Raw genomic sequence first — 23199 nt, forward strand, 5'->3', positions numbered from 1 at the left:
TGGATGAGAATACCATATATTTTGGAAACCCATTCTGCTCGCAATCTGAAATCGCAAACGAAATTATTATTTTGTAAACTCAGCTCCTTCGCCTTCACAAGTCACAACAAATGAAAGAAATAAGACATTTTCGGCCTTCAGTTGTCTTGAACCGGAACTTGTCACCAATATCGTAAAACTAAATTTTTAAATTGTATTTCAAAATAACACTTTACGATGTTCAAAGCGTTATTGTTATTATTACGCTTAAGAAAATGTTGTATTCAATTTGATTTTCAATACGTGTGATAAAGTGTGCTTTTTAAATCTGGAGTAAAATTAAAAATAAAGTTGGTTATACTGAATTAATTCTGATGGTTGCTGGCAATACTGATTGGTAAATTTAGGGCGGCGGGTCAAATAGCGGTACATAGGCGTTCAGATTTGTTTACTTAAGTATTTTAAAAACATTTCAGATTATTTGAGTTTGGTTGACTTCTGTGTTAGGATGAAGAGATCTATTTCAAAAACCAGCACAGATTCCACAAAAATCAAAGAAAAAGTAAGGCCTAAGTAAATGATAATTAACTTATAATTCCACCGAAATAATTTATGTACCAGATGTTATAATAACTTAAATGATTATTATTTTGGATAAAATTTTCTTATGAAAGTATATATTGTATTAAGTTAAATGTTGAAGTAGCTATTGATTGAATCTAAATGGGATAAATTAATAAAATTAATTGTATGTATCCTTGCTTAGAGAGGTATTGAAATATTTTAATTTTTTTTTGTGATGGTTTGCTAATTGGTTGGTTTGTAGACGATAGGTAACATTTTGTTTTGATAAATTTATTTTGTTTGGATTAGTACTAATGTAAAAGTGTTTTTTATTTTAGTTTTGCCCTTGTGAGACATTAGTTTTCCTGAGTACTCTCATGCCAACAGGTGACAGCTAATCGAGATAGGTGTGACAGTGCTGCAGACCCAGTGAGGGAAGAATGTGGCGGAAGTGTTGCCAACTTGACCAATACGTGGGTGTTGCTGGTGCTGGTTGTAAGCACATGCCTGATGGCAGTGAACGTGTACGAGTTGCAACACATTAAGGCCCACCAAATCTCCGTGCATGATTTGATGGCCTCTGTCGAAAGGAAGGAGGTGCCAGAATTCGCAGAGCGGAAGCCATCCTTTGTTGTTTATGGGAAGAGCGTAGGTAGATGAATAATTATGAATGTTTATCGGCTGTTTAGACAACACACAACTGAAAAATTCAGTATTGGTTTAAGTTTTATTTATTACAATTGATCAATTAAATGATACAGATTTTGTCATTACATACATTCACAAAACTTGGAGTTTCTCTATTTGCTCCGTAAATTTCATTCAACATTACCTTGAAATAACCACAATAACGTCAATCTCTTTTTATGTCTGTTTATTATAATAGCTGAATAGCTGCAGATATCTCTTCGGGGTTGGGGGATAATTAGAGCCTGGGGTTGTGTGGTCCTCCCAGAGAGATGCCTGGAACAAACACTTAATTCCTTTATAGTTTTGACTTAATTTGAGAGCAGGTGTATGGTTTGGTAGGTTTCTAAGTTTGAGAAATGTGGTTACTAATAAAAATGTTGTAATTAATCTGCCGTATGGTTTTGCCAGTCGAACATAGCTAAGAAATATTAAATTCTATATTGAGAAAAACATTTAGGTGGCTATGGCTAATATACAGAACTGATTTTGTATTTAGAAATTGCATTTACAGTGTGTGTACTTAAAGCTTTCATTTTGTTTGACCTATTATTTTCAGTCATATTTCACTCATTGTGATTATTATAGACTAAGTACATATTTGGTTGTTCGTTTTTAATGCATGTTGGGTTTACCTTGCTCAGTAAATCTTTTGTTTTGTATGGTAGCTTGCAACTTGGAATATATGGTAAATACAGGAAAATGCAGTTGGGGAATACATAATGATTATGAATTACTACGTATACATGTATGTGACATTATATGCATATTATCTAATCATGCTGATGAATAACTTTGAAATTGACTTATGGATAAATCACTGCTCTTAATTATCTGTTATTCAGTCAGTCAAGCTGGCTTTTAAAAAATTATGTTAATTCCATAAAGGTAAACACAGTCTATCGGTAGGTTATTTGGCACATTTGAGGCTCAGGAGCAAGAGATCAAAATATACGCAGCAAGCAGCCTTTCACCACTTCATTAAAAAAAAAAAGTTAACTTTTACAGGCCTGTGTAAGCATGCACTCGTGGTCTGGTGTGTTGCACGCACTTATCTCTGCTGCTGTGAACATAAACAGTTGCATAGGTATTAGTGATGGGTAGAACGATTCAATTGACTGAATTGATTCATTTGAATCGTTGGATGTTTCATTCATTTAATTTTTTTTACTTCTGACCACGGACAAGGAGATCTGGCACATCTCAAGAACCATAACTCGTTCACCCATTCAAGTATTCATTACGTACATTACGTATAGGCAGCTGGCCTCGTTGCCTGGCTTGTTATTGTTACGTGGTCTGCTTGGATAGCTGAAATTCCAGATGTCTAGCTGTGCATACTGACTGTTACAAAAAATATGCATGAAAACATTTCAGGGCCCTCAAAGACAAATTTAGTAAACAAAAAACTAGACAATCATTTATAATAATTAATTGTAATGTGATTTTCATTTAATTGCTAACCCACACTCCCACCCCTTTTCATGTTACCCTTTTTCTTTGATTAGTTATAGTTTGCTGGTGTGATTATGCGCACGCTGTGATCACTAATTACTCGGACTCCCAATGTCATGACTCATTTTACGAACGAATCACTTCCCTCGTTCTAAATTTTCCTCTCTGCCTTTTTATATTCTCCCGAATCAGTGTTCCACTTTCAAGTAATCAACTATCAAAGAACCGATTCTTTACATAGTAAACAAATATTTTGCATTCGTTCGCTTACAGATTTGTTCATTTTGAATCGTTCACGAACGACATTACTAATTGGGGGGGGGGGGGGGGGGGTGTATGGTTTACTCTCAGATAAGGTTTTAAACGCAAACCTTTTTGTGTTATAATTAGCCACATGTTTAATATTTACTGTTTATAATTTTAAACTGGTATACCCAAAAACCTGTTGTATTTAATTAATTATTTATTTGGTATCAAATTACCTTCTTCGTAAAGAAGAATGATTGTTTCCAGTTTAAGGTTTGGCACTGAAGTTCTACAAATGCATGGATTTTAGTTTGCTTTTGGATATGTGAACTATAAATATTCAATAATTCTTATACAAATGACATGTTTCATAGACTTATGGTACTTAAAATAATCAAAGGCTCAATAAATAAATAAATAAATACGTGCAACTATGTATACTAATTTTAAGCAATTCAGTTATACTTTCTTGGGATGATGGGATAGGACATGTCATCGATATCCACTTTTGTTGCAAACACTGAACATGCACTTGTATAATATTTGTTGATGGAGCTGCCTGAATAGTTCTCTGGTTTCTTAGCCAGAAACCGGACACCTGAAGCACGTATTTGCCGTCCTCGAGCGCCTGGGATTCCAGCAAAAAGGGAATGACTCCTCCGACTGGGACTTGATGTGGGCCCACGACTACCCGTTCAGGTCCCTGTACGCTGAGCTCAGTCACCTCAAGCCTCATCAGAAGGTGGAGCGATTGCACATACTCTTTAAGGCCTAATGTAGAACCTGTCAAGTGTGCATGCAATATAAAGGGTGTCCATTCCCAGTTTTGATGGTTTATCGTAACATTTTAATTTAGACTATTTACAACAAATCATACATAAAATTGAAGGTAAACTAACCTAATTTTTTTTTATGTTCAATATGTTAACCTTTAATTGTACCCCACAAATTCAACCTAAAGTCCAATTCTATCCACACTTCGGTTAACAAGTCCCGAAAAATTGAAGCAAATAGCCTCTTCAATTCTGTCTCTCACTCTGGAAAATAAATCATTAGGTAGCGACGGAAAGTAGACACTTATATTTGATAAAGCTACAAGGGAAAAAATTCCATCGTGTTATGTCAGGTGAACGTGGAGGCCAGCAAAAAAGAGCTCTGACATTTTGACCATTACGACGATGCCAAAGGTCAGGGACTTCGACTTTCAACCACTCTCGTACAAATTGATTCCAATGGGGAGGGGCTCCATTCTGTTGCCAAATATATTTTACAAGTTCACCGTCTACTAATTAGGGAAAGAGCCATTCTTTTATGCTGCAAGTGAGAAAAAAAAACAAAGCAGTATTCGAGCATGCGCTTTTCTAAAACTGTTGGAACTGTTTGAGTTACCCTTTAATTGTGACCTTGAACCAACACTACTGTTAAATTTTATAACTGGGATATTCTTTTATGGACATACATACTGTATTTAGAAACCAAAACACTCATATTTTAAAGAAAATAAATTGGCCTGTACACTTCCGACTTTAAGAACTCGTATGCTCTCTCATGGAATCGAAACCATGTCCTGTCTGTCACAGAGCAGAATAACGCATCTGTTGGGGTGTTTCAACATGCTTGGAGACCAGGCCGTGATCTTTTACTTCTGGCGCATATCATCTATTTTTTTATGTACATGTACAGTGATAGGCACGTTCGGGACGATGGCCATTCTGGATTATAGTTTTTACTGGAATACCAAATGGGAAATGTAATTTGCTAGAAAACAGGAACTGCTATACTGAAATGAAAACAATAAATAATATATTTTTAAATAGAATATCTCCGTAAATTTTTATGAAAGGGGCTAATTCCACTGTAATAAAAATAGTTTGCTCATTAATGTTTCTTGTAATTTACAGGAACAAAAAATTATATACTAAGAAAGGTCTTGTCGTTTAAATTATCTGAATAAGTTGTAATTTATGTCCAGCTAAATACTTGTCTAAAATTAATTAATTAGTGAATTATAGTCAAAATGATAAAAAAAAGAGTGAGGAAAATTTTTTTTATTTAAAAAAATCCCTATTCTGTGGAAAATCCCTTACTACATATACTGTAAATTCCCATTCTGTGGGAAACACCCATTCTATGGATAATGGTTAGGTACGAGTCAGTTGTGCAGATTTGCTGGACTTAAGTTCTTTCATGTTATAGGCCTAACGTTTCTGCTTCAACATGAGTGGCAGAAAGCGGGATGCTGTACGACTTTAATTTGAACATGCTGAAAATAACTAATGTAACAAAAAAAAGGGTTTAAACCCAAAAACCTCGCTTAAACCAAAGAAACCAGGCTGTTTGGTTTTAAAAAAAAAAATTGTTTTTTTCCCAACCCTGCTCTGAGTGAACTAAAACTGTCGCAGCACAGTAATGCATCCTGACATCCTAGATCAGTGGTTCCCAAACTTTTTCAGCTGGCGACGCACCTTTCCTTATAGGAATACCTCCACGGTCTATCGGTCCATGGTGGAGCAAAAAAATCTTATTTGTATCGTATCCCTTCCTTATGTATATATAATTTACCATCAAATATTGCATGTATACATATATGATTTTTTTTAAGATACACAATTTGTGTTCTGATTTGAAAATGGTTACCAAAATATAAACACTTGTAGCAAAACAGTTATTTATTTAACAATAGATACGTGTTAGCACACAATTCAATTTGTTTCGATTTTTCTTATCTTTTCTGATGGTTTATTCAATGGTTTTTGATAGTTTTAGGATCGAGTCACGACCCACCTGTAACCCTTCCGCGACCCACTGGTGGGTCGCGACCCACCGTTTGGGAACCGCTGATCCTAGATCAACAGCTGGGAATCCACCCGAAAAAATCTGAAAGTTTGTTTGGTGCTGGATTAGAGAATGTGCCACATTATAGAATGTCTGATGAAGACCCTTCACTGTACAAATACAAACTGTCTAATGATTAATAAATTTAAAAGAGTCATACAGTGAAACCTAATAAAATACTTCACTATAAAAAAAGGACTTCTCACTTCAAAGTATGGATAGGTCAATCAAATTCTCTTATATCATCAAATCCTTAGCATTCAAGGATAAAGATTCTAAGAAAAGTTTTATAGGAAATAAAGTAAATTAAATTCAACACTGATAACCTCTGAAGTTTACTAGGTCAGTTTATTTCTTCATTCCTAACTTGTTACCATTTCTCAATATATTGTACTTTTAACATGTAATTATATAAATAAAATTACAATACATATTGATTCTGGAAACTTACTTTGTAAACCTAACATTTAAAGGGTTGAATATTTTTTTTTAATTTTTTTTTTTTTAATTTCTTGTGCATTATTTTATTTTTGACTGTTGAGACTTAGGTTCTGTTTCAAGGGATATATTCGAGATACTCTTTGGGATTCAAATTGTAGAATCAGATTCGAGAATGTTGGGATTTGACCCATCGCTACTTTAAAGTATATATTTTCTAATCCCAACAAGATGTTTTACATTTAGAAACATTTCAGTATAAAGTACTTTTGTTATGAATATTTAACAGTAATAATTAAACGTCACTTATGATTGTTTCAAATTTTAATCATAAGTTTTTGAAGTTATTTTTTTTAATAGTATGTAATGATCAATTGTTTTTCACATTATATTTATAGGAATTTAAAATGTACTCTTATGTTACACACACATAAAAAAATGTTTTCTTGTGTATATGTATATTATTTTTTGTTAAAGGTTAATCATTTTCCTGGCTGTGGTTACATTACCAACAAGGTGGATCTTGCAACATCCAACTTGCCATACGTCCCACGCGCATTCAGAATCCCAGATGAAAAAGAAAAATTGGCAGAATACGTAAGGTTGATTTATTTGATACTTGTGTAATATGTACTATAGTAGTCATGAATTAATTTATCTGGCAATGATTTGGTTCTCAATCGCAATGCTCTTAAGGGCTGGAGTAGCACTACATGATTCCATTAGAGAAGATGGTTAATATTACTTGAAAATAGAATGGGTGGAAGTGAAATTAAGATATATACATAGTTCCTGCTTTAGGTACTAATTCCAAGGAAGGGAAGGGGAAGTTTGAGTTGCCATCTTGTAAATTGGTTGCCCAATGTAGGGATGGACCTTTTGTTGACACCCTGAGGAATAAATTAAACAGATGAATCGAGGTTTTGTAGTGAAGTAGTGCTGCATTAACGATGAAGAAGGATGTAAAGTACCTCGAAGTTGGTTACTAACCACCGTTTTCATCCTAGCTCTTTTCCCAAGTACGGTAAGTTAGCTGTTTTATGACCATTTAAGAAAAATGGAAATATGCAGACGAGAGTACTTGCATGACAGTAATAGTTGCTACTCTTGACTTACGAGGTGGGACAATGGGCGTACCCTAGAAAATTCACCAACCCACAAAAAGATCTGCCAAAAATAATTGGAGGAATACTGAAGTTCATACCTGCGGAGATTAGAACCCGGATCATGTTGGTGAAGAGCGAGCGTTGTTTCACCGACGCCAACCGTCGGTGACCCTCGAGTCCACTAAGGCTTTTGTTGTGAGCAGCCGCCCCCAATCCGGAGCCGATGAACATTCGAGAGGCTGCAAGGTTGATAGCCAGATGCAGTGGCAGTGTGTGCGCAAATTTTGACCGGGAGGACTGTGTGTGTCGGATTTGTGTGTGGTAGGTACCGACCATTTCATATTTGTGTTTCTTTTAGTGGTGTTCTGTGGGCACTACACCCATGTATCTTCGCTGGGCAACAGCCCACTGCTCTTGGGTGTAAATGGGGGGGGGGAGCCTCAATACTGTGGGGGGCCACTTTTGCTTGCGAAATCGTAACTGTAAAAGATGTCACTACCCTGAAGACATTCGCAGCCTCGTATTCCATGCAGGCTAGCTCATGGCTCTTCATTTTTCCTATGCTGGCACCCTTTCTGTGTCATTCTAACCACTTCAGTTATTCCAACCCCTTATCAGTCATCCCACCACCTCCAAGGCAGTAGACATCACCACTACGCCACCGTTGACGCACAGCTAAGCATTAGTGCACAGTCACCTAATCCAGCCTGGGATCTCTTGCACTGCAAGTCAGGGCAGAACCTGTTACGCCGCGCGAGTTGGCTAGCATCCAGCGAACAAGTGTTGGCGTCCACGTTCCAGGCCCGCTCACGTCCCCGCGCCATGTTCATCCAGAAGAGCAACAGCCACCGCGGCATCCGCATACGAGAGCTCCCGAAGCTAGACCTGGAGAGCTCCGGCACGTTCGTGCAGGAGTTCGTGGGAAATCCTCTGCTCGTGGATGGCTACAAGTTTGACATCGGCCTGTACACCGTACTGACGTCAATAGATCCGTTGCGGGTATACGTCTACAATGGAGAGGTGCTCTTCAGGTACTGGTCTTGCAAAGTCTTAGTGTTTTAAAAATTTGCCCATGTGAATTTGTCAACCAGGAGTCCAAGCTGGAGAAAATGTGCATTCGGTATTTTAGTTTGAATATTTCAGGTGAATGTGAATTAGAAATATTACCTACAAGTGAGGAAACCAGTAAACCCTACATATCATGCTCATATTATTTTTTTTTGTGTACATTAATTAGTTCACTTGTGAGGTTTATATTACAAATTCCCTATTTAAGAAGCTGTTTTTTCTTCTTCTGGAATTGGGTCATTATATGCATAGTATAAATGTTGTCAATTTAAATTACTCAATTGGTGTATTTTCGTTTGAGGTCTTATTTTGGTATTTTAAGATTTTGTCCAGTGAAGTACCATCCTTTTGACCCGGAAGTACTGGACAAGTATGTCGTTGGGGATGACTACCTCCCCGTGTGGCAAGTGCCGTCATTGCAGAAGTACTATGTGGACCTTGGGTACTCAATGAAAGAATCTTTCAATGCCTACGTCAGGAGTAAAGGTAAATCATGAGATATTTTATATACACATTCTCAGATTCTTGGTATAATTCATAACATAAAAATTTCAGTTATTAGTTCTTATTGGCATGTCAGGAAAAGTGATTTAATTTTCAGATTTATTTCTGGATTGTTTCGCACGGTTATGCTCAAATATTTGAAATGTACGAAGCATTGTAATGTAATTTTCTGGTGTTTGTTACCATTTCACTTAAACATCCAAAAGTTCATAATCATAACTAAAACAATTGTAAAGGTTGAAGTTAAGATCCCCATCTTGATGTGCAGTTGTGAATTTCAATGTAACAATTTTGACGTGACAACGTCTAATAAATTGATGAACACCGACTGCACGCACAAAAAAGTGTCCCGTTATGCACATTGTCCCGTTACGCTCATTGTACGCTTGCGCCGCATCTATCTCTCTTCCACTCGATTGAACAACCATCGATTGATCGATTTGAGTTTTTCGAGGCACATTAAACTTGAAACACTCCCATTCGTTTCCTACTTTTCCTATCATCGTCCTATCCTTAACAGAATAACACAGATTGGAAGAAGTATAAAAGTTTTAGTTAAAATAATCTGTTTGTTAAAGTAATAAACATATTTGAATTAATGAGTGCAAATAAAAGTAAATTTATCAATTAAATTGTAGATTTCATTTCACTCCTTCTTTGTATCCATACAAAATAGTGATAATCCATTAAAAATTATTAAATTTTATTCATAAAAGTATGCAATCATTTCATCAATGTTTTGTTATGACGTCACGTTAAACTATCGTCTGTAAACCGACTTTACAGACAACCAATATTTTATTATTTTTTTTCAATCAAATATATATTTCTGTATACATCTCATTTGAAATTTGTGTTTGAGAAATTGGGCAGTTTAATAATACTGTACTGACTTTCTTACATGTTTAAAATCTGCTAAGAGTTATAGAAGTAATTTGCCTCAGGGAACCCACCTGCCATTGGCAACCTCCATATGGAATCTTTGGGTTTTCACCCCACTGGGAACAGAACCCAGACTGTTAAGGTGGAAAGCGAGTGTTCTACGATGGCGTGAGAGAGGGAGAGGTCCTTGGTGGCATCTCGCTCACATGACGTGACTTCCAGCTTCTGAATCAGTACATTACTTATCTTAATCTCGGAGGTTCTGTCTGCTTTTGCCTCTGTGCGTATGTAACTGGAAGGATCTGATCTGATGTCACAGTAAGCCAAGCATAAATTCTTAAATGTTGACAAATTGGGTTTCCATTTCCAAACCTAAACTTTGAATCAAGAGTTTCTTCCTATATCAATTATTCCCGACCACACACAGTGAGGCATGCTATGATGCGGCACTTTGTGTAATCTGACACCAATTGAGCCGTTCACGTTCAAATTTTTCTCAGGTGGATTCCAACTGTTGACAGTGGCCGCCAGGTTGCATATTTACGCTCCTCCAGATTTTTTGTTTTAAATATATTTTTAGTGCAGTGTTTCCTGTTTTCTAGTCAGTTTCATTTCACATTCACGGGTAAATTTCCGTAATGATTTTTTGTGGGAGACCAACGCTCATCTATATTTTATTTTCTGTAGAATAGCTGACTAGCTTATTGCTAGAGATAAGATTTTATGGTGTTATTTACAGGCCAATTTCATTTTTAATCTGTATTAACAAATATTAGACTTAAATGTTCCATGATATTAATTAGGCATGTGCGAGAAAGACTTTTTTGAATTCGAGACGAGATCGAGAAAGCAATTTAAAAATTCTCGAGAATCGAGTCGAGATCGAGAAATCTGTACTTTAGTTAACAGGATAATATGATCCAAAAAAGTAAAACTCAATAATCTGACAAACATACATAATTATTCAATAATTTTATCACGTATCCACAATTGCAATTGCAATTACAACTTTACCTTAACACTCAACAGTTTATTTGCCTACTGTCGTATGTAAACATACGTTATTGACTCCATAGTCTATACAGTTTCCTTGAGCCATGGACGGTACTTGATCATGAAAGTCTGAACATTCACCACTATCGATATGTCACTATCGATACGGACCGCAATTTAAACATCATGTTGCTTGTTATATACTGCTGGCCGTATGTATAACCTAAGGCCATAAAACAAAATGCAATCGCGGAAGAATTCTGCAGTCATGTTTATATTTTTATTTTTTACCGTACCTATTTACGTTGATACTTGATATTGATACCGAAAATGATTTATTTTTAACTTTAATGTTGGTTTTATTAACGGAAAATAATCATTTTCTTCTGTAATTTAATGTGATAACCACAGCACAATTCATTGTTTACGTTTACCGTTTCATGTAGTGACTTGTGAACGGAAGTTGTTCGTTTTTAACTTTTTAATAATTTATCGTGTATACTATCGTAACAAGTATATTTTATATTATTCGATCTACGTTACGTTGAAGATATGTTAATTATTTCAACACGCAACGCAAAATGCTGCCTCAATATATTATATTACCTAACCTATTTCTTGTTTACAAAATTCTCGAAAATTCCGAGCCAAAAAAATTATCTCGAGACGAGATCGAGAAAATTTCTGTCTCGACTCGTTCTCGATGATGCCGAGACTCGCACATCACTAATATTAATTTTTTTTTTTCAAATCTGTGTCATGTTGACTGATACATAATGCACTTTTACAATATAATGATTTGTAGTAAACATGTCTTAACTATACAAAACAAACTGAATTTGTTTAGTAATTTTGTGTTTAAAAGATGTGCCAAATCTAATGTAATATTTGATTAACTATAACGGTTGCAAGATTAAAAAAAAATTGGTTGTCTGTAAAGTCGGTTCCCGGACTATAGTTTAACGTTACGTCATAACAAAACATTGATGAAATGATTGCATACTTTTATGAATAAAATTGAATAATTTTTATTGAATTATCACTATTTGTATGGATACAAAGAAGAAGTGAAATTAAATCAACAATTTATTTGATAAATATACTTTTATTTGTACTCATTAATTCAAATATGTTTATTACTTTAACGAAGAGATTATTTTAACTATAACTTTTATACCTACATGTTTGCTATTTAACTTCTTCCAATCTGTGTTATTCTGTTAAGGATAGGACGATGATAGGAAAAGTAGGAAACGAATGGGAGTGTTTCAAGTTTAATGTGCCTCAAAAGAGTCAAATCGATGGTTGTTCCAATCAGTGGAAGAGAGATAGATGCGGCGCAAGCGTACAATGAGCGTAACGGGACACAGCGTAATGGGAAAATGTGCGTAACGGGACACCTTTTCATGCACGCAGCCGGCGTTCATCGATTTATTAGACCTCACGTCAAAAAGTCAACATTTACAATTTTTGTGTATAAAATGTGGTACAAACTTCATGCTAAATAAACTACATACGTATATGAATTAAATATTTAAAATAATACATATTTGTCATTAGAGTTACGTTTTGATTGAAAATGTTGATTAGTTTCATGATTTTAATTACATTTTGTTTCTTTGTGGTGTATTAACTTTTAAAGTTTAAATTCTGTGTTATATGGTGTATTCACACGCATGGTGTTATTTCTGTTTAATCGTAATTCAACATGAAATCATGTCCCTACTTATTGCAACTTGTTTTAAATATGTATGTACTGTTGTACTGTGAATCATTTTTTTTGTTAGTTATTCCCATTAAAACTACTTTGAGGTTCGATAATCCGGCATAGCCATGATCTCGAACATGCCGGATTTAAGATCTTTCTCTCTCTGTTCGCTGTAATGGCATCAGACTCTTGACCCATGCTATGTAACCATGCTATGTGTGTATGGAGGCCGGCCACCGGCAGTGAAAGGACGGAGTGTTGAAGGATGCGAGCGTCTGTTGCGCGCCTCAGGTCGGGACCCGACCAGAGTGTGGGAGCAGGTGGAGGAGGCCATCCGGCTGGCGTACCTGAAGAAAGAGCCCCTGCTGATTGAGGCCGCGGCACGCTACCAGTCGCCCAGGAATTTCTTTGAAATGGTCCGGTTTGATTTTGTCGTGGACGAAGACCTCAACGTCTACATGATGGAGGTAACAGTCGGTGGATGTGAGAAAAAAATTTTCAAACGGTCAGCATTTCACTACCCATTTGCCATAGGTTAGTGACTACGTCACCTTCGAATCTTACGTTTATTTGTACATTTCGGACATTTATTGTAACCAACGCTTGAGCATAAAAATTTTTATTTTAGTGTCAGACATACAATGATATCTTGTGCATATTTATTCTCTTCCCACTTCCATGGTTAATGTAACCCCATTTTTTGAATATAATTTTTCTTAAATCTGGTCAATTGGAATTAGTGACCATGGGTAAAAAAAAAAATTTCTGTAGCTCAAACAATTTCACGCAATAGTGAATCATGAGAGTACTGCCAGGCCAGACTATTTTAAACAACCTGATGGCTTTCTGGCAACTAAACTTTTATGTTGTCTTCAGAGGAAAACATTCAGACAGAATACTAATTTAAATTTAAACAATACAAAAGCAAGTATTTATTCACTGGTTTCGATGCAAAGTTTACTTGCTTGAATTAGCTTTTTCTGTCAAGAATTGGTGGTGCCCTGCAGAGACCTATAGGCCTTGAAGTAAGACAATTTTTAATCACTTGTACAGTTTTACTGGTACAGCAACTTATTTTGACGTCTGTTTTCATGGCTCATATCTTCCACCATGCACTAGTTTTCCTTGAGTTGCCTACAACGCACAAAACCAATCCTAAGTACCCGGATGTGGTTCAAAAAGTGAGATGTGCGACTGAACATCTGTGTGAAATTATGTTGCTTTTCAAAGTGGTTGTTTGTCAAAGAGTGCTAGTCTGAGTTTTTTTTGTGAAAATCTGGAAACTGTCTGTTACCTGCAGGGTTCCCATAGATGGAAAATCTGAAACACTGGGAAAACTCAAGGGATTGAAAACGTGTCTTCAAAATCTGGAAAACACTCTTCATTGAAAAAATGTTAGTTACCACACTGGGTTTGTAAATAATTAGGGACAAGATTATATGGTTAATTGTGATAAATTCTAAAACCGAAATAACTCCTTGAATTGAGAGTAGCATGATGAAGTAAAAGGGTCCGTAAGACATCCTTAATTTTTTTATTGCACGAGAGGACGCGAACACAACGAACCGTGTGCACGTCCTTCAAACAAAGTTGTCTTGTGAGGGCCGTCGAGCTTCAACTGTCGTGTGGTTGTGGAGGGGGGTCGCTCGTGCGCATTGTTGCAGGCCAACATGTCTCCTAACTTGTCGTCGGCCCACTTCCCCCCGAACAGGCTGCTGTACGAGCAGGTGCTGTTCAACTTGTTCGCCCTGGTGGGCGTCGGCCGCCGTTTGCACGCGCCATCGCTGGAAACTAGGTGAGTCCCCACATGTGTGCTCTGAAGCACTAACTCTCTTTAACTTCACTTAATATTTCACTTAATATTTCAAATGTTCAGAAGCATTTTCTACGGTACACAACCATAATTATGTTGTGCTGTTCTGGAATTATGGTATGCTGAGTTGGAAATTATAGTAAGTCAACTGTAAACAAGAGAAATCAAATGTAGAGAGGGTGAAAAAACGTAAAAACAATATAGCCGCGAATTAATGCGACTCGTTAATTACTTGCGATTAAAGCTGGACTCCCAATCATCCGTTTCATCCGTCCGTCACCCGTCCGTCCGTCAATCACGTGACCTGCAGCCAATCAGATGGCCCGAAAAATTCCATCCGTCCGTCTGTCAAAACCTTGCCAAACTTTAGCTTTTGACGGACCAACGGATGGTCCACCGCCTTGTTGAGTCGATCGTCTTCAATACGACTTTCCAAAAACAGTGTTCGATTTTTTTAATTTGCAATATATAGAAGGCTGTGTCGTATTGACAGATTATTATTGTCATAATAACGGTAAAGATTGCTTATGAGAATGAGCTTTTCGGAAGAAATGCTGATAAATTACGTCCGGGATAGGGAGCATTTGTATAATATATATATAGCAAAGACTATCGGGATAAGCAACTGAGGGAAAAAGCCTGGATAGAAATATCTTCTTTGTTTCCTTAGACGCAGCAATAAAAGAAGCATAATTTTTATTGCTGGCATGACTAATGTTATTTTTAAGACGGCACCCGTTTAATCCACTTGTCAAAGCACGGTTCCCGCCTGTCAACTTATTATCACATTCATAAAAACAAAAGTTAATTATCCCAAGTAAATTATTTTCACCAAAAGTTTAAGTACCTACAATTGAGAAAGTATGTGGCGGAAAGTTGTAGCACTGATATTTTAGAATAGTGACGGACGGACGGATGGCGGATGGTTGAGAGTCGGTAATAATTGCCGAGAGAAATAACGGACCGAAATTGACGGACGGACGGGTGACGGACGGATGAAACGGATGATTGGGAGTCCAGCTTAAATGCGAAAATCCCATATTCCTGCGAATTGACACTAAAAACGTCTCATAAACACTTTGCCAGGCAAAACTAACATTAAAAATACATTTTACAATAATTTTTCATGGAAAATTTGACATTTTAAATGTTAATTTTTCACGTACATGTAATCAAACCCTAATATTTACTCTAGAAACAAACCACGCCACCATGTTGCCAAAGAATTGCTGCTAACACTTTTTTCGGCATTGTCAACAACTTTACAAACAATACGAGAGAAATAAAATATGGCCGCGGTATATTCTCTCTATGAAATTATCGAAGTTACTGCGTACGAGTAGTGTCATTGAATCTCGTAGGCAACGGTACAACGTGGTTCGATATATCGATTGACGATTCTCGATGTATTTCCGTAGCGCCATTTGCTACTTTATTTACTCTTATGTGCTAAAGTACACATATGGTACAGTAAACCTTTGCTTTGTTTTTACCGTTGGTTTTTACGCTGTTTGTCAATAAAGTGTAGTTTGCGCGGATTTTTGATAAAGTGCTCACATTTTACCATACAGTAATTGTTTTTACGTGTTTATGATAATATGGGGCGGACCAAGTCCGTTTCCGTACATGCGCGCACATCGGAATATAAGGGCCATCATTTTTATGTTAGCGATATGAATATTTTGATGTGCAAGCCGTGCAACCTTCGCATCAACTGGGAGAAAAAGGATACGTCGGAAAAACATATTAAAACATCGGGTCACATTGACAGGCTCAAGCAATTTTCTGAGCAAGATGACAGGAAACGACATACAACATTACCAACCACACTGCATAACCAAAAAAAAGCAACAATTGAAAAAAAAGGAATTTATTGAAGAGACTGTGAAAATGTTTCTCAAGGCTAATATCCCTCTTAGAAAAATCGATGATCCAGCTGTAAGGGAATACATCAACAAGTGCATTCCTGGTTCTGGGGACATACCCCAAGCATCTACACTGAGAAAAAATTATGTCCCTGTGGTTGGTGAAGCGCTTATAAAATTCTATAATATTAGTAATAAATGCTATAAAAATGCTACAAGTAAATATTTAAATGCTATAAATGACCAGAATAAATGCTATTTTTCACCCTCTCTAATCATATGCTGTACGTGGAGAAGGGAGAAATTCTATGTTGCCCATGATAATTATGGTAAGCCGTGTGGTGGCGTCTACAGCAGGACTGCCAGTAGCCCTCCGAGATTTGGGAAGTTGCGAATCTGTATCTTCGAATAAGTTAATTTTAGGGCAATGTAGATGAGAGGTTAATTTCTTAAGGCTCTGTCTCACACTGCGAGTTGGTTATGTATTTCATTTTCTTGTCCTATTATTTGAGGGTTCTTCCTGAAAATCTGGTGAGAAAATTTGTGGCCCAAAAACTGCTGGTGGAGAGCTATTGGAATGAGTTTACTGGAAGATTACTTAATAGTAATGAAAATAAAATTATTATAACTATCTGCATGGTGTCCATGTTATGGAAATTCAAAGAAAAGTAAGTGGAGTTGAAAAGGGTCAGGAAAAATCAGGGAATTTACTTGAAATTCTTGATAAGTTATAGAAATTCCTCATCGATATTCATTTGAGCAGAAAATCTCATATTCCAGTCTACCATCACACAAATTGTGAAAGCTAATGATATTTTAGTGAACATTAAAAAACACTACAAAATGGCATATTCCAGGCGTATGAAAAAGGCCAGCTATGGAGATGACGAAAGCAGGGTTTTCTTAATTTTTTTCAGAAAATTACAAAATTGATAAATCATTTTAAAAAATTAGTCTGGAAAAATAGTAATGTTAGTTAAGTAAAGTCAGGGAAATATTATTAAGGACATGATTTTATTGTGAAGTGTGATAAAACATGTCAGTACACCATAAAGCACCTAAATGCATCAAAAAATAATTAAATTAAGCTGTATATTTAATCAAATCTCTACTCTGATTACAAAAATGTAATCTTTTAATATATTAAATTCAATGAAAGTAAATTATTTAGCATATAATTAATAAAAAAATGTAGGTACTAAATAAATTGGAAATATTTGTGTGTTTATTATAATTACTAATAACAGTGGAAATATATATTATATATTTCCACTGTTATTAGTAATTAATTTTTACGTAATAACATTGGTACATTTTCCGAATGCATGTTATACTTGCTGATTTATTTGTTTTATCCCCGGTAGTTTGACATGCTTATTATACATGCATCATATATATGTCAAAATGACACCGTTTTGGTGAAGTAAGTATCCATTGTACAAGTGAGTGTCTTATTTGTTGGAAATGGTGGTATATTCATGAATAAACAAGAGTTCTCAAAAGTAAAACCAATAGCATCGAAATCTCCTGTTTTAAAAACAAAATTGGCCTGAAAATTAAACGATAAAATCTTGTCTCTAGTTATGATAGGTTGATCTGAACTCTTGTGTGAGACATCCGCGGCCTTGCAGGGACCGGGAGGAGGCGCTGATGCAGGTCGCGGAGAAGAACGTAGCCGTGTCGGCGCCACTGTGCAGCGAGGCGCGCTGTGAGGCCTGCCTCGCGCCGGAGTGTGCGCCGTGCCGACCGTGCCTCTCCTCGGAGGCAGCGGGCAACCTCAGGCTCGCCTACCTGGAGCACGTCAACAGGATGGACTGCAAGAGGGTGTTCCCCCCGGCCATGGTGAGCACGAAGGCGTTTCTGGGAGCCGGGTGAATGTTCAATCTGCACGGACAAGATTATACGGTGAATTGTGATGAAACCGAAAACCTAGAAAACCATGTTCGTGCACCATTAAAGTTAATAATACCATAATTCATCAAAATTCAACTTAACTTAATTTTGTCAGCAAGGAGTTTGTACCAGAATGTACCTGAATATTTTGGAAAAAATTAACTTTACTTTGTTTTTATCTCTTATCAGTAGGTAACTCATTTTTTTACGTTTCTGACGTCTGCTGTATACATTTTTCAAACACACGTTCACTGGTGTTGCCAACGCAGACAGGACCGCGCTGCGCCACAGGTTCGAAGCTGGCTGGCGCGGCCCCGCACTGCCACTGACGTCACGCGCCATCCACTGACGTAAGGCATGCCATGCATGCCTGGCCGGATTACAAGGGTCCTCGCTACCCCTCTCCCCCTTCCACTCCCCTTGCACCGTCCTTCCTCAGGCCATTGTCAATGGCCCTTTTAGAAGCTTGGGAATTCTGTGGATTTTTCCCAAGGCAGCTGCGCAAAGTGGCGCGAATAAACACCGCCTTTCTGGACTTTTCGGGCTTCGGGTGGGCCCAAGGTGACGTGTAGCAATTCCAATCCCCCCCAGTCGGTTCCAGAAATTCTGCCAAGAGTATAAAAGCAGCGTCGCTAGCGTCCCAAGAGTTCCGAGCGAAGAGCGGAGCAGTGGAGAGAGTCTCCCCCTCGGGGAGTGATACTGGCGATACTCGTGATATCAGCGAGAGGTGAATAGGGAAAGTGCCCTTGCTGAGCGAACCGGACCTATCGGGAGACGATACCTGCGAGAAGGCCTGGCGAGCCAGTGGGGTGCGACGAGCGATAGTTGGGGACTACTGCGGCGCGGTGTGGGTGAGTGTGCGAAGGAGGCGGACAGAAGAGCGAGCCACTGTCGAGCCAAGCTCCAGTGTGGAAAGTGTTTATGTTTCAATTACCAGTGTAAGACTATTGTTGTGAACAGAGATCTTAAGTGCATTAATTAAATTTATGGTTTAGGCATTAGTAATAAATAAAACAACTAATTATTGGGCAATACCTTACGAACCCAGTTTTCTCCCCACTTTATACTGTTAACAATAACAATATTTTTGCCCAAGGCATACATATTATGAAATTTTATTGTAAAAGTGCAACATATATTAGTCAAAATGGCACTGTTTTGGTAATTTTAAGAAACATCTGAGTATATTATTTACAGTTTGAAAAAACGCTATCTTTATGCATAAAATGAATTCATAAAAATAAAACATAAAATCTGGTCCCTTTTAATCTGTTCTCAAAAAAATGCAACGAATTTCAGTCAGGGTTTCGCAGACATGGAAAATTTTGAAAGTGGGGAAAGCTCAGGAATAAAAAAAAATAATCTTGAAACCTGGAAAACACCATGGAAATTGTCATTGTAATTTTTAATGTCTTAAAATCAGTCTAAATTTTAGTTGTGAAATTGTGTAATGTAATAACCCCCTTTTCATTATTAATTGAAGATAACTGTTACAAATCAATTTAAAATATGTGAAGCTTGATCAGCTATTGATAGCCATTCACCTGGTCACGATTAATAATGAATTGTGATTTTAAATTTTCAGTCCGGCAGCACTGATAGCATAGCAGCGATGAAAATGAAAACTGCAAACTGCGTATAGTGCAGAAAAAGATTTTATGGTCAATTGGAGATTTTTTCCCCCTATGTTTTCTGAAATGGATTTCAATAAGTGTTTTTATGTAATTAAATACATTTATGTTATATTGCAAGATTTATGGATGTGATGGAGAAAACTCAAGGGTATTGTGTAGAAGTTCGGGAACCTTGTTTGTGTTTCTTACCAAATACAGCAAAATCTAATGAAGTACATACCTCTCTTAAAATATGTTTTTTTTTTTTGTCCAGATCCCTAGAAGATATTTTGCATTCATCATCATTCAAATACAAATTACTTTTTTTTACTAGGTACCAAAACAGTGTTTTTTTTCCAGGTACAGTCGCGGGGAAATTTAGCAGATGTTGCTATCAGGGAGTAGGTTTTCCCAGTTACTCCTGTTTTCTCTTCCAGTTCTTTCCATCAATAAACCCCAGAGATTTTAAAAATAAATATTTCTCGAATTGAAAAAGCTTACCCATTTCCTTTGTTTGGGAGCATATTTGTTATTTACCAAGCTTTCAGATGTACTCTTGAGTTAAAACATATCTGATTTAAGTGAAATATACCAAAATAATAATTTCTTTATTTTTTTGTTTTACTAAAGGGAGGGGGAGAAAGATAGAGCATTCGGTCTGAAAGATTGATGTATTAAAGCACTACTTGTGACTTGTAGCTGTTTTATTATTTTTTTGTTTCAGTATTTTAGCTGGTTTGGCCCACATTACCTTGGGTAGTCAATTTGACATTCAACTTCCTGCTTGGTTTTTTTTTTTTTAAAAATAAACATTCAGTAAATTGAAGTAAATTTTGAAATGAAACTTTACTGTAGCTTCCATCTGAATATTAATAAGCTCCATAAATCGCGGTTGCATTTAATGCCACCTCCTTTTAACCTTCACTGCATTGTGTGGTTACAGTCGCAAACTACAAACATCACGAGTGACCTTCAAGGTCTTTCTCCAGCCAACCAGATGGTGTATCGTTGGTTCTGGGGGAAGTGTGAACAAGACAAGTCGTGGTGCAGCTGAAAATGGTCTTCGTCAGCAAGGTTTGTTGATCCGGCTGACTGTCTGCTAGACCTGTGCGAATGCTAGTTTATTGATGCGAAGCAAATTTCAGATTGAATGTTTAAAATATTAGCTGAGTCAAATCGAATAGCGAATACTGTTCTTGACAAGCTGGATTACACTTATTTTATAAAATACAATATTGAAGTAAAAAAAATATCATTAAACATTTGTAATGTTAAAACTGATTAAGTGAAAGCAATTGGGACCTATATATAACACCATTTGATATCATTATAAAATAATCATGCATAATATTAATATTGAGCAGTTATAAAAGCAAATGGTGCACTTTTTTTTTGCAATCAACTTTATTCTAACAAAAATAAACAAAAGAAAAAGCTAAATATTTTCATGAGCAAATCTGAGACTTCTAACGATTTAAAGCTTTGCAACAAATGCGAAACTTCACATAAGATGCGAAGCTTTGCATCATAACGAAGCTTCAAATAAAAGGAATAACAAATTTTCTGGCAAAGTCAAATCTAATATTAAAGAGAATTAAGATTGATTCGCATAGTCGAAGCTTCGCATAGGCGTACCGTCTGCAAAATATCTTTTATACTTTTTTTAGTACTCTGTGGTGAGCATTGTATCAAAACTGCCTCTAAGTTTGAGCCGAAACAGCGGTTTGCTGTACAGTCAGTCTTTCTCGGTTGGTTTGCATAATCAGTTGTTTTTTTTATATAGAACCAGAAAATGTTTGTGTAACATAACACCATGGCATTGTAAATGGAGGGACTTTATATTAATTGGAACCAAAAATAAACTGTGGAAAAAATTAAGTTATTTTTTAGCTAGGTTTTTTCTGATAGTTGCTTTAATTATTATTAAATAAAAACTGTTCACTGTTTTTTATGATGTTTGCACCATCAACTTGGATAAGTTTTGTGTACTTTAGCTGTGTGGTTAGTATTCATATCCATGTTTGGAAAAAAAAGGGGGTAAACACGTTTATCGCTCATATTGTCACTAATCAGTTAAATTTAGTTCAAAAAATACATTTTTTTTTAAATTGTTACTCATACTAGAATGTAGACTGTCAAATCTACAATATGTATGATGTATGATAAGATGATAGTATATTTACATAAAATTTCCCAGAACACGCAGTAACTGTGTTCAGTGTGTTGTAAGTTGTTTTAATTATTTTTTATTTTAAGAATTTTTGGTAAGATTGTTTGTGATTGTGATGCATAAAATAAAAATAACACATGATGATATGATGTTGAAAAGACTTAACTGTATCTCATTGGTGGACTTGGTGTTTCGTTGTTCTTTTATATTTTATATTTTATTTGCAATACACATTGTGACTGTTAATGTTAAATTATACGTAATATTTATTGTACTAATTTTATTTCAATCTCATCATTTGTTGTTTGATGTAGTAGATTTTTATTATGGTTGTGTGAAATATTGTTATAAAATTAAAGTAACCAGTGTTTATTTTTTTTATATAAGTGAGTGATTTCTTTCTTAAGTCTCAGCTAAGTAACTGAAAAACAAACTTTGTGATATTTTTTATTTTATTTTTAGCATACACATTCATCACCCAAGTGTTACTGAAATCAACCAAAAAATTTAATGCTTGATCACATAAACATGTGGATAGTAGTCAAAACTAAATTTATTCACTAATCAACTCTAGTTGATTAGTGAATGAATTTAATTTTGTCTACTTCCCACAATACTTGTCAAACAACATGACTGGTGAAGAAAAGACTGATCTTAAAATCTGCTAAAGTAATGAAACTTTAATTTGGGTGTATGTACAAATATTTTAATAGCCCTATCTCAAAAAAAGAACTTAATTGTTGTCATTATATTCTGATGTTGGTGACAAAATTCTTTTTTATTTCACGTTCCTTCTGTTTCTTGCTCGCCATCTTTGTCACCTGTCACTGGCTCAATACCATCTTGAGTGTCACCTGTCGGCATAGTGGCGTCGACTGCATCGCCTGTTGGTGCAGTAGCGTCAACTGCATCACCCATTGATGCAGTAGCATCGACTGCATCGCTTGTGGGCGCAGTGGCGTCGTCTGTTCCAGCTGTGTCCTCCTCGGAGGATTTTAGTTTCCCGTATTGCGCAGAAAGCAATTGACCAATTTTCAGCACATTGTCTCTCACGTCCATCACATGAATTTCATCCACAGTGAATTCGTCATGGAGTGAATGCATGGCATTGCACATTTCTTCCTTGAAAAAAAAAAAAAAAAAAAAGAAAGTATTTATTAAAGTTGGTATACAAAAGAAATGAAGCAAGGAGGCAAGACAATGAATTTGCAAATTTACGATCCAGATGACTAGGGTTTGGTTCCAATCCCCATCTGGCCATTCCAATTTCTGATTTTTAAAAAAAAAATTTTAAAAGGATTATGGTTATTTTTTTTAAATCACTCCAGGAAAGTGCAGATTAGGTTCTAGCTATATGCCATGGGCTTTCCCAATACTTCT

The 23199-nt window shown here is 36.2% G+C and overlaps 1 protein-coding gene across 3 annotated transcripts; it reads left to right on the top strand.

Annotated features, from left to right (window-relative positions):
* Window positions 1-363: 363 nt before the first annotated feature.
* Window positions 364-22200, top strand: LOC134534852 (probable tubulin polyglutamylase ttll-15). Of its 3 annotated transcripts, XM_063373483.1 has the most exons (10): window positions 364-541; window positions 931-1191; window positions 3515-3673; window positions 6682-6801; window positions 8112-8341; window positions 8701-8864; window positions 12757-12932; window positions 14130-14260; window positions 17775-17985; window positions 20593-22200. In XM_063373483.1, exons 1-10 carry the CDS (start codon window positions 488-490, stop codon window positions 20701-20703), a joined length of 1617 nt encoding a protein of 538 aa, XP_063229553.1. In that variant the 5' UTR covers window positions 364-487; the 3' UTR covers window positions 20704-22200. The 3 variants fall into 3 exon arrangements, with proteins under 3 accessions (XP_063229553.1, XP_063229554.1, XP_063229555.1); XM_063373484.1 differs by lacking the exon at window positions 6682-6801 and having other exon boundaries at window positions 379-541; XM_063373485.1 differs by lacking the exon at window positions 364-541 and having other exon boundaries at window positions 1117-1195.
* The last annotated feature ends 999 nt before the right edge of the window (window positions 22201-23199 follow it).

This window comes from Bacillus rossius, chromosome 8, assembly GCF_032445375.1.
Source record: "Bacillus rossius redtenbacheri isolate Brsri chromosome 8, Brsri_v3, whole genome shotgun sequence".
In the NCBI taxonomy this organism is placed as follows: domain Eukaryota; kingdom Metazoa; phylum Arthropoda; class Insecta; order Phasmatodea; family Bacillidae; genus Bacillus; species Bacillus rossius.